Below are 13424 nucleotides of genomic sequence, written 5' to 3'. Positions count from 1 at the left end.
TGTTTCTGTATTGGACGAGCAAGAATCGGGGAAATCAGAAGTATAAGTAAATGTCTTGCTTGCAGGAGGAAAATTCACGAACAGTGTTTCAAACTGTATGCAAAATTTACTGAAGAACTATTTTTGCACTTTTACCATCTAAGTAAAATTTCCAGTGTAATACAGAAAAAATTGCAAGGGTGACATGGATATTTGGGGAGCAAACTATTTGACATGTAGGCTGAGACAAAATCTGATATTACCATTTCCTTTCGAATACATTGTTTTTCTACCATATTTTGTAAAGTTAGTTCTCTTCCCATTAGTCTACTGGATATATTCCTCACTTCACTTTACAGCACATAATGTGGTTGATAGTTTGTCACACAAAATGTGTGTTCCTTGAAACACTGTACTGTTTCACCACAGGAAGTTACATCACATCACAGATGCCATCAAATGTTGGTTTGCCAGCATACAGGTGGCAAGACAGGCTTTTTTGAATGACTGTAGTGCCAAAACCCAACGTTAAAAATGTTACTGAGAAAAGTCGTTTGTTTTGATGTCATATATATATTTCTGCGGTCCGTGGGCTCCATTAAAATGACACCATGTATATTATGGAACTATATTTGATAGTTATTGATTACAGTAAGGCAGAAGTAGTACAGTAGATTCAAGTATTAGTATGTAACATTCTGGTCCTTGCTTAATATGTATTTTTAGATTTATCTCATCTGACTCAAAATCAATATGCCAAGCGTTTAGTTAGTTTGTAATATGAAAACAACTTTCTCTATAACAACATTTTCATCAGTAAGTAGAAGAAAAAACTGACTCACACACGCACAATGAAGTTTTTATTTAACTCTTTGGTACAAACAATAGAAGATTAAAAATTTTAAACACTCTCAAACAGTAAAATACATTCCAAACAGGTGGTGAGTAAAATATCTGTAACTTACAGAAAAATAATACAACATTTATAGCATGTTGCATATCACATGTTGTAAAAAATATAGTTATGAGGAAACATCTTCTTTCTAGTCACTATCCTTGCACATATGTGTGTATACAAATGATTTATTTGGATGATAATCCAAATGTTGGTAAAAGTTGACAGTTCATAATATTGTATGTCACAAGAATATACAATTCAGTTCCACGATTATTTCAGCAAGATTCTATCAATAGAAATATAGAACATGCCATGTTCTTATCAAATATCAGGACAATAACTTTCAAGCAAGTCCCATGTTAAAGGCTGTTTTCTTTAACGCTCTACTTTATGCATTACTATAGTTCTGTTTGATAAAGTGGTTAAACCATTTACACTCCCATCTGTTATGACTTGCAGAGAACAGATCCGGCTGACTAGTATTTTCATTTGGTCTATTCTGATAGTGAACTCCCCCATTTAATGGAGAACACAATAACTTCAGAATGAAGAGATCACTGTTAAAAATATTATAATCACAAAATGTAGTTTTAACAACACACTGGGTGAGTCTGTAACTTGGTAAAAGTAATAGATCACAATGGATATTAAATTGCACAAACTAGGAACATCACAGCACAAAAACACATGGTGAGAGGTAGTAATCTGACTGCATGTGGTGTTCTGTTAGGGGGCACCTAGCCGATACTTTCAAATATTCAAATAGTAAGGGAGGGCAAGGGGTAGGGAGATGACACAACTGTATCTGAAACAACCTTTGTAGTAAGGTTTTTGAATGATCACGAGTGTAACTCCATTAAGGGATAATATTTGCAAAATAAAGAGTAAAAGTTTCAAGATCATCAAATGAAAATGCATAGAATGAGACAAATAGTGATATTTTGGTAATTTGTGATGTCCCAATCAAGAGGTTCCCAAAAATTTTATATAGAAACTGGGCTCGAGAGACACCTGTTGAATTCAAATAATTTTTAAGCAAATGTTAGCGGAAACATGTTTTGAATTAAACCACACTCTTCGGATATGTGGCCAAAACTTATTTCAGTTTATGAAATATAAGCATGCAGAAAAAAACTATTGTTCGGAATTTGAAAATCTGAAAATCGGAATAAATAAAATACAAATCCCTGTGCCCATGTTTGTGTCTGTGATTGTCTGCCTATGCTTTTACAAACGTTTGAAGCATTCAAAATATTGTCTTCACCTGTTACAAAACTGCAATTAGTTTAGAGGGTTTTAGGGATTACAGACTCACCAAGTACAGCCTGAATGGCAAATGACTATGTGAATAGGAACCATCATTTTGAAGAAATGCTTTAGAAAAAAGTGTATAAAAGCAATTTGTAGAATCAATAAATAGCATACTAAAATATTCAGTGCACTTCCTCAAATGCGTCTGCATCACTGTAACTACACAGATCCTTTAGAAAATATATGTCTGTTCTTCATGTACATCAACATTTTGTTATTTCAAACAAATATGAAATGATACACAAACACACACATTCATCATACAGTTTCACTAACATGATCACTTTTATAGTTTTGTTACTTAATGTAACTATTATAAAATAAAGTTGATATGTGTTTGGGAACAGAATGTGATGAGACTAAATAAAAGCATACAAGCATACTCCAGCAGAGAGAATGATATGGTTATATATGTATCTTCATCCAATAGTCCATGACTGCTAGTCGTAAGACACGGTGGTACATTATAAGTACTGAACTCATTCTCAGTATTAAACAAAAATTCTATGATACTGAGATTACAAATGAGCTGAATTCAAGCATGATCAATAGTTATGCAACTCTTAGTAATTACAGTGTACAAGCTGTTTCCAGTTTTGCAGGCAAATAAGTACCATGCACCTTCATTTAATATATACAAAAACAAAGACAGACATGATAGGAAATTACAACACTGTCCAATATTGCTAACAAATTAAAGTCTAATATGGTGGAAGAAGTATAACCTATAGTGCATGTTCCAATATTGGTGAATAAGAAATTGTATGCAAGTGCTGGAAATTCTGAGATTCTCCTCCTAATTCAATTTAGAGACAACACGTACACTGAATGAAATAATATCAAAAACCTCACAGAATTGGCCTGCTATTAAGCTCAAGTTTTCCATAAAGCATTAGAGTACTCTTCTAATTTTCCCACTTTTACTAAAGAACAATCCTGTCTTCTTGCTACTTTCACTGGTTAGCTGCCAATGTAAGATTTTGTGGATGCAAATAGTTTTTCAAATAAGCCTACACTATGTAAAAGAGTACATGGACTAGTTTCAAATATACTTCTTAGAAATACCCTACATCAGCAATTTGCAAACAGTGTTCCACAGAACACCTGCAACTCCATGTTATGGTTTCCGCAGGAACACACGGAAATATTTAAGAAAAAAGCATAACAACTCTTCCACAGCATTCTTTGTGTTATGAACACTGTACAAGCTCATCTGATGATTTGTTGAGTAGAGCTACCACCAGGTGTGTGTTACTCAAACTTTAACCAAGGGTTCCGTAAACAAAAAAAAAAGTCAGTCACAATGAAATCACAGCTACATGACATAAAAAATTGTCAACAGAAATATTTACAAATACAGCAGAAAACAGGATGACTGAGAAACCAAAACAATATAATTTGTGTGATTCGAACATAATTCTGTACTTTATAGTTGTGACAACAGTTAAATTATGTTATGCACACTTGTATTAAATGTATACATATTTGTATCAGCTGACCCACCTAAGTTTCATCATGAAGTAGGTAAGTATGTAACTTTGTACAGGTGCACATACAAGCGCTCTGTATTATTATTGATCACATTTGAACATTTGAAATAGGATGTGATGATTTACTTTAAGAAACAATATTTTTTAAAAATCTTAATATCACAGCTTCCGACCACTTACGTCTATAGTAACAAAACAGTAGACAACACCTGAAACAAAGAACCATATGTGTAAATCTAAATTAGCTATCAGGCATATGTAATGAAAATTCATGTAAATGACATACACATCATGAATCAAGCACACTCATACAACAAACTCCAGACTGTTATCATCAAGAGTTACCTTAACCCTCAACTACCATGGTGGGGTCTTTTTGGACCCAACATAACAGTAGCTACAAAATATTTCACCAGACGACTTATGTTGTTTACTGCCCTTGCATGTATTCTAAGTGTGAGTTGCAAGTTTACCAAAGGCGATTGATTTTTGTTTGCTGATTCCTGTCATTGTCTGGAGTCATTGTTAGGTAGGGGGAGTGAGTTTCTTTGTAATACTTGAAATGTATTGAGTAATGATTAACACAGAATTCTTTTCCATGAATTAATTTTTTTTAGTGCAAATAGTACATACAAAAATTTAGTAATTTTATTACTCCAAATAACATATAAACAACCCCCCCCAAAAAAAAATGGCAACAAGAAAGTGGCAAATATAGGGTTACCAGACGTCCAGTTTTCCCCAGACATGTCCTACATTTTAGTCTTATGTCCGGCGTCCGGGAGGAATTTGAAAAATATCATAAATGTCCTACATTTTGAGAGTCACATAATATTAATTACGAAAATACGTAACAGAAAAAAATCATGCAAGTTACAAGTCTATGGACTGCGCTTCCAAACTCAATAGTGAAGTTTATTTTGATTGTCACTGCCCAAAAAGAAAAAAGTTTGTCTTGCTTGATGGAACAAGGTGTTGCCATTCTTATTCAATATATTGATTGTAAAGCAGGGGTATAGAGAACAAAGTTATTCAGGGTGTCTGCCAGTCAAGAAAGTCGTGAAAGTCAAGGAAAAGTAAAGAAATCAACAAATAGGTCAAGAAGTCAATAAAAAGGCAATAAATTATTCTTGTGGTCAAGAATTTTTGCTATCATAATGACTGATTGGCTGATTTAGTTTATTTTACTGAACTTTTTTCTGTCCTTTTAGTTAATCGCGAAAATGATAATGAATGGCTGTAAGGTAAGATGGATGAAGGGACAGTCACAAACATATGTGGGGCTTGTGTCGGTTGTCCCTATAAGATTATACTGGCTTGAGTCCAGATGCCAAAGCCTTGCTCGTCTGCCAAACACAATTCAGGATGCATTAATACAAAAAAGCAGATCTAATTCTCTTCTTAAATTCAGCTTCAGTTTTCATCTTAACTGGCCCTATGGTAGGGGTTTTCAATAAATAAATATTTATTTTCTTAATTACTAATTTCCAATTTTACCTAAGTAGGGGTTGCATAAATAAACGTTAAGAAAGATGGGAAAAAGGTCTAGAAAAGTCCAGAAAAAATCAAGAATTCTGGATGTGTTATTTTGGTAGACACCCTGTTATTGAACTAAAGACTACCCAAGATGAAACTTCTCTAATTTTAAATTACAGTAATTGCTGAATATTTGTTTAACATTACAGGTCATAATTCAAATATTCAGGGAATACTTTTATTACCATCAGCCCAACAGACTAACAAGATAAATTATTTTTTCATAAAGTCTGTAAAATGTCTGTTACTGGTCCCTATAATTTCAAAGAGTTTGACTGTCCACTCTAACATAAATATAGTTTGACAGGGTGGCGACAGACCTGGAAAACCTGGAAAACCGGGAAAAGTCAGGGAATTTGAGGTGTCAAAAATAGTCAGGGAAATGTCAGGGAATTTCGTCTTCCTTGACTTATTTTTTTATTTAATTTAAAGATATCGTTATGGAACTCTGCACGGGAACAGAAAATTGTTATAACTCGGGCACTATGGGAGCAATCTACTTCGGATAAGTTTTGTTTTGCAGCTAAAACATCAGCGCATGCAACCGTGTACAATTCAGAACGCCTAACCGAGGAAGGGGGTTTGGGGGAGCCCGACCCCCGAATTTCAATGAAAAAACATAAAAATCTGAAGTTTGCCCCCTCTTCTCCCACTATTTTGGGGAGAAGGCGCGAAATTTAGTATTCTTTTCAAAGAATGGACATTTCTCAAGAGAATGAAACAAGTTTCATGTTCTTGGGTGCCATACTAGTAGAATAATAAGTCAAAATGTGATTTTTTATTTTTACGAAAAATAGGTAATTTGCATTTTTGGAGGAAAATTGTTATAACTCGGGCACTATGGGAGCAATCTACTTCAGATAAGTTTTGTTTTTCAGATAAAACATCATAGCATGCAACCGTGTACAATTCAGAACGCCGGACCGAGGAAAGGGGTTTAGGGGGCGCGACCCCAGAAATTCAATAGGAAAAAACAAAAATCTGAAGTTTGCCCCCTCTTCTCCCACTATTTTGGGGAGAAGGCACGAAATTTAGTATTATTTTCAAAGAATGGACATTTATGAAGAGAATGAAACATGTTTAATGTTCTTGGGTGCCATACAAGTAGAATAATAAGTCAAAATGTGATTTTTTATTTTTACGAAAAATATGTAACTTGCATTTTTGGAGGAAAATTGTTATAACTCGGGCACTATAGGAGCAATCTATTTCGGATAAGTTTTGTTTTGCAGCTAAATCATCATAGCATGCAACCGTGTATAATTCAGAATGCCGAACCGAGGAAGGGGGGTTTGGGACCACCGAATTTCCATGAAAAAGAACAAGAATCTCGACTTTGCCCCCTCTTCTGCCACTATTTTGGGGAGAAGGCGCAAACCTTTGTATTCTCTTCAAAGAATTGACGTTTCCAAAGAGATTGAAACATATTTCATGTTCCTGGGTGCCATACAAGTTGAATAATGAGCCAAAATGTGAAACTCTGTTCGGAAACGTGGCATGGATATGTGGCGGAGAGGGGAGAGGTTGGTCATCAATATGAATTTCCCAGGCTTGCTCCAGACCTGTGTCAGAGTTTTCACCCAAACATAAGTGTATGAAGGTCCAAAAAGCACATTCATTTCGTAATCAGCACCATGATACCATATGGTATCATCGGGGGAGTAAATGTTAAGCCTCTAAATATTACGCGGAAAATGCATTGAATTATAATTTTTTTTCTTGTCCGTATGGGAGTAGTAAGGGGACTTGTCAACAGATGGAGGGGATAAGAGTGGGTGGCGCCGTCCGATAGTTGTCGAACGTCGTAGTAAGGCATTTTGTTGGGCAAACTGAAGGAACATGGAAACAAATAGGTTCCATTGATACATACGATTTTTGTCGAATATCGCCACCCGACAAAGTATCTCACTACAACATGCGACAGAAATTGAATGGACTGCAACATCCAACAAAAATCGCATGCATAAACAAGAAGAGCTTTAGACTGCAAATATACTGCTGGAATTTTATTACTCTTCTGGTTCACATCATCTTATTTAATGTAGCAGTGCTTACAAAGGTTTTCTTTCATGATCCTGACGTATTACTGGTTTCGCACAAGTTAACATACGTTTACAATGACATTGCACTATTCTTAGATATCAAGAAGAATCCAACAAAACCGGATATATATTGAATACCATCACGAAAAAGTTGAACATAAATCTCCATTGGTGAACGCTATAAAAATTGGCAAGTGCATGCTCCCAACCTCAAATTTACTGCAACACTAATATTGCAATGAAATTAACACCACTCTCTGTCCTGTCTGTTTAAACTCGTGAGAGATGGTCATTAATCTCTCACTGAGTAAGGTTAATGTCCAATATTATGAAATAAAATACTAATAATAGATACGTAAATGTTTGAATATCATATTTACTCGAATCAATCAAGCAAATCACTTTCTTCAAGAATTGACTTTTCTCTGCCAGCCCTGCTAAATTTTTACTTTCCATCTACTGATTTATACGAGGGGTGGCCAGAAAGTAATTTCCAATTAGTAGGGACATTGATTTTTCGCAAACGCGAAAACTGTGAAAAATGGTAATTGCTGCGAAGTTATGTTTAGGAATGTGCAGTAATGATGTCTGGACACATTTTTCGCCCGTTCGAAATAATGTGAATTTGGCATAAAATGCGAATTGTTGGCGTTTTTAGCGATTTTTTTTAAAGAAGTGTCCTAAAACAACGAAAAATTCCATGAAATCCAACATTCTTGTCTTTTGTAGGCCATGTTTGTGTACATAGAACATGCAAGGTTTCCAACATTTTACTCAAGAGTAAACTATAGAGTTATACGTACATGGAATAATTCCGACAGCCACATTAAATCATGTATTTCCCACGATTTTTTCAACTTAACAAGTGAAAAAAAGATAATGCCAATTTTTGGTGCCATAATATATCGGTATCTGTCACGTGAGATTGATTGATTTTAATTTTTTGGGTGCGTCGCCACTTATGGTCATTATGCACCCTTCAGTATATACGTGGAAAATTCCATTATCTAAAATCCTTACCTTAAAATTAAAAAAGGGGTATGGAAAATAACTTTCCCGAAATAACTTTCAAGATATCAAACTCTCACGAAGAGGCGTAAGCCATTTGAGTTACTTTGAAACATTAGTTTAAAAACACCATGAAGGTATAATTTAAGATATTTGCCAGAAAATGCGCTAAAATGAAAATGTGAATTTTGGGGAAAATAACACCGTGTAGTAAAAAATAAAAAATAAGAAAATACACCAATTTTTAAAAAAATAACAAAATATCAAGGTCCCTACCGATTAGACATAAATAAAACAAGAATATCAGTTGTACTTTATTACATTAGTAACAGTGAGTCCTAACCTAATTTTCGGCATAATCACCACCGTTGTTCTGGCATTTGTCGTAGCATGGCACTAAATTTTGTATGCCCATGTTATATGTGTCTGACAGCAAAGACTGGAACTATATCTACCATAGTGTAGCTGTCAAATCCTTGCCCTGCCAGAAACCTCTTCAGTTAAACAAAGAGATGAAAGTCGGTACATTCAAGGCCAGGGCTGTACAGGGAGTTGTCCAAGATCTCTCGCCCAAAGTGATGCAAAGTACCCATGTGTACTCAGTTGTATGGGGTTGTGCACATTCGATTGGCCTTCCGTGAATTTTCTGCACCATCGTCTGACCTTACTATCACTCACGACGTCCGGTCTCCACACCTGACACGACGCAGTCGGTGGGAGACTATGAGAGCTGCAATCTTTAACCTAGAACTGTCCTAAAACGGCTGCATTGCAACTGTACCAGATTACAGCTACATGCCACTTCTTCCTGCCTGCATGTGAGTGTGTAGCTCTCCGACCACTAGTGCTGCGTATAGGCACCTTTGGAGGAGCTTTTTTCAGGATGCCCCTCGTATATGAACTTTCAGAAGCTTTTATTATTAGAGTGTTCCTGTTTTAATGTGTGGTTAGCTAAATCAGGTACCTATACAATGCAAATCTATAAATTCCTTGCGTTCAATTTCTAATACCTACATACCCTTTTCGTCAGTATTAATGGTATAACTGCATATTGTCAGTTTCACAGTACTTCACTTGGATATATTGTACTGAAGCAGAAATCCCATTGATAATGTAAGGAAATATGACACTTTATTTTGTTCGATTCAATTGTTTCACTTATATGCAAGAGTTAAGTTGTTTGCTTTACAGAGAAGAGAGGAGTAGCTTTATGCATTGAAAAATGAGTCCGCACTCATGGTTCTTGCAATCAGAGGGTTCCAAACCTCAGTGGAAATATCAACATATAATACGGAGAATGTATAGCTAAGGAGACTGATAAATTACAAATTGTATTTCTTAATCATTCACTCTTCACTCTCATCTCATTTAGTCGTAACTTTAAAAATAATCAAGTATTTTATTTGAAACTTACTGCGTGTGACAAAATTCCGTAATCCTTCCCTAGCTTGTGAATTGTAATAATTTTCCAAATTCACTATTTTGCAGTTTGAATTCAAATCATAGAGAATAGAGAAATTAAGTCAATTTCATAGAAGATAATATTGGTACTTAACAAAACCATACGTGGATCTGTGTGAGTTTATTATTTCTATTTGCAAAAAGATCGATTTAGTTAACTTTGTAATTGTCAGGGGAAAATGTAAATTTTGTCCTGGAAAACCTGGAAAAGTCAGGGAATTTCATTTCTGCTTGTTTGTAGCCACCCTGGTTTGACTAAACCTGAAATTTTGATAAAAATTGTCTCCTCAGAGAAGTACCACTTAAATCATGTAGTAAGAGGTGCATTGATTAGTATGAAATTTTGCATTTAAAAATTCATTAAGAATTCATTTTTTTAAAACTGAAAAGTGTAATTTTTCAAGTACTTTCTAACGTGCTCTATAGAAATATGAATTATTTATTGAGAATATTTTGTGTCCTACATTTTGACTTAATGTCCTACATTTTAGGAAAGCATGTCCTACATTTCCCTTACAGCGATCTGGTACCCCAAGCTAAATACCAATAGCAACTTATTATTGTAGATTTCTACATGACCAAGTTCAAAACATGACCCCATTTCCTAGAAGATTTAATGAACAGTTTCTACTGTAACTACTGACAATAATGATATATCAAGCTGATGTAGTTGGTACACAATGGACTTAAAATTATTTTTATTATTGCTTGCTTGATTGTTCAAAAACTTACATTTTCTGCACTACTGCAAAAACATTGATTCTTTTTCAGAATAAGAGTATCTTTCCATGACTTTAAAAAAAAAAAATGCATATTCGCTAACTTTTCCAGGTTTTCCAGACTGTTAGACACCATGACACTAATGTGGTCTGTCTCTAAATGAGGCAACTAATAATTCTAACTGAAGTATTTAATTGGGAATAATTCAAGCATGTAAGGATATTCACAAATCAACAAAGGAAATATGTTAAGTATGGAAAAAAGAAACGTTACAAAAAAATATTTTACTCACCTCTTAAAATGAAGAATTTACCAGGGCCAGCATGGTTCATCACAATAGCGTATCCACGCATCAAGCATGCCTTCATTAACCTGCATGAGTGCAGTGTATGCAGTCAACTGGAAAATATAATTTCAATGCATAATTATAGCATTATACACTCCTCACAAAAAGTTTGGAATATTGTTAAATTAGGCACAACAAGTTTGGAATATTATTATATTAGTCAATAGGTGATAGGCAAGGTGGCATATGTCGGCGAAAAGTCGAGAACGTCCACCAGACAGATACCATGTGTTGTTGCATTCCAAGGACGTGTCTATCACCTATTGTCTAACGTAACAATATTTCAAACATTTTGTGAGGAGTGTATTATACAGGGTAAGATAAACGTAACTTACCAAAGAAAAAAATAACAAAGAACAACAATTTCCTTATCCTTTATAGTACATTTCTTCATAAAGTTTGCTTGAAATGGAGACCATGATTCTCGATACACAAGGGCATCAATTCTCAGTTAGCAGAACCTCCAGTGTTATTGTGTGTCCCTGAGGACTGGTAGAAACATCTTGCATTTTGTGTGGCACAGAATGGGCAAACATATAGCACACCTTGTAGGATGCCAAATGTGAACTACAACTGTCAAAATATCCTCACCAAATAAAGTTGAAAATCTGGATGTAATTCCAAAATGGCGGCTTGCAAGATGGCTGCCATGATGCACACTGGTCTCATTTGGTGTGCTCCCACCCCCATTACCCACATCCAAAGTTTCATCGTCCTCCGTCAAGCCGTTTTTAAATTAAAAGAGTGGTGCTGTACTTTTGCCTCACCCTGTAGTTGTTCACAGGGAAAAAAAGCAAGACTTGATGAACTCCAATCTTGCCACAGAAGTTTCCAGGTTCAAGCCTTCGTCTTCACATTGGTATTTGTGAATGTCTCTTCAACAATTTAATTTAACCTTCATTCATCCTCATCACCAGAGAGTCAGAAAAGCATGTAAAATAAGGAATATACAAATACAAAATTACAGCTTATTTTTAATTTTACAAGACTCAAGGGAAGGGTGATCTGTTAATTTTAGACATCAAGTGGTGGAGACTGTTGAGTTTTGACATGAAAGAGGAAGAAAAATCAGCATTTACGAAATCATTAGTTCTAATATCTTGCAGAGGGCACGCCAGCACACCTCCAGCCTTCTCTTAACCTTTAGCGGTTGGACCTCTTGTGCACATGTAATCCATTTGAAGTCAGTGCAATTTCAAGTGAATTTCAAGTGCACGCTTTTTAAACTTGCCGAGAATTACAAAAAAAAATCATAACTTGAGAACTACTTGTCATAGACAGATGAAATTGTTTTTTTTTCTTTCTTTCTTAAAGACAGGGCTTTTAGCAGAGTAAAATTTATACATTGTACCTGCCAGTAATTAGTGTTATAGCTTTGTGCTATATAGCATACAATTGTTTGAGAGATCTTCCCTTTCATATGCCAATATGGTCATGCTTCCAAAGCAATTTTACACCTGCTTTGTGAAACCACTTATTGTGTTTATATTATGATCCACATGAATAAATGACTCCAATGAGTATTTACATGTCCAACCCAAATTATTTCATAGGCTGAATTAACATTTGTTCAATTTCCAATCTGAACAAGCGTCATTGCACAACAACAAATTCACTTGTCTGTGCTAGGTTGCAAAATTAAAATACATCAAAATCTGCATTGCGTGAACATTCAGTTGCACAGAAGCTACCTTTTATTCCACATGTTAATTATTTGTTCTCTAAAATAATCCATATATATCTTAAAAAACTTGTTTTGCGCAACAAGCACTTTCATAACACTCGGGAAGTATCGTTATTTTGATCAGAACATCGGAAATTCACTTTATTTTAAAGATAACAGCATCGCCCATTTTGTTCTTTCCCAAGCCCTTTCTGCAGCTTTACGTCTGCTGGCAACAACGAAAATTGCTCAAAATTCACTCAAGTTCCGTAACAAGTAGCTGTACTGAAATTGTAACTTACCGCTTTAGTCCAAGGTGCATTCAGGCAACCTTATCCCAGACAGAAAACTCTTACCTCCTAGGTAAGTTAATATGCGTGGCAACCAGAATCCCAGGTTCACCTTTTTCACTCTAGAACTCAGCAGTGAAGTCCTGCTTCCTTGATTCTCTGTAACCGATACCTCTCACTCGAAGTATCAGTCAGGTTGAATAATTATTTTTCACCGGACAAAGCAAAAGTTCCCGTAAGGGTGCAAAACTTGCATCTGCACTTCCCATCTCAAATCAGGCGTCCATTCACCTACTTCCGACTGATCTCGTTCTTTGTTCAAAGATCCATCCGCTGTCCTGCTCCTGAGACATCTAGCATTGTTTACGCGAAACTTTCACCCCTTACAGATAGCAGTCTGTATGCTAAGGACATCTACCGATGAGCACGCAAACTACCTGGACATGAAAGCTCGTGAAAGGTTTGTACAACCAAATGAACATAATACATACAATTTATGTTAACATCGTTATTTGATTTCACAAAAGGTATTATGGCGAAATATTGTCATAATATGCCGAATTTTCATTGCTAGAGAAGTTTCTTGGTATCCGCACCTGTGTGGGTCTGTTTACTGGCCTAGTGTTGAGTCGCTCACACCCTGTAGGCTTTCTATACTGAGTAAAGTTGATAAGGATGAT

At 35.4% G+C, this 13424-nt stretch overlaps 1 protein-coding gene across 2 annotated transcripts in view; it reads right to left on the bottom strand.

Annotated features, from left to right (window-relative positions):
* Positions 1-817: 817 nt before the first annotated feature.
* Positions 818-13424, bottom strand: part of LOC145977814 (acid ceramidase-like) — a 42640-nt gene continuing 30033 nt past the window's right edge. For both annotated transcript variants that reach the window (XM_083110137.1, XM_083110132.1), the window contains exons 9-10: positions 10738-10844; positions 818-3887 (exon numbers count right to left, since the gene is read on the bottom strand). In XM_083110137.1, the coding sequence (XP_082966263.1) occupies positions 10755-10844 (90 nt within the window). In that variant the 3' untranslated portion in view covers positions 818-3887; positions 10738-10754. The remainder of the gene's footprint in view (positions 3888-10737; positions 10845-13424) is intronic.

Source organism: Lepisma saccharinum, chromosome 1 (assembly GCF_977018435.1).
Source record: "Lepisma saccharinum chromosome 1, izLepSacc3.1, whole genome shotgun sequence".
Classification (NCBI taxonomy): Eukaryota; Metazoa; Arthropoda; class Insecta; order Zygentoma; family Lepismatidae; genus Lepisma; species Lepisma saccharinum.
This window is presented reverse-complemented; position numbering and strand designations above follow the sequence as displayed.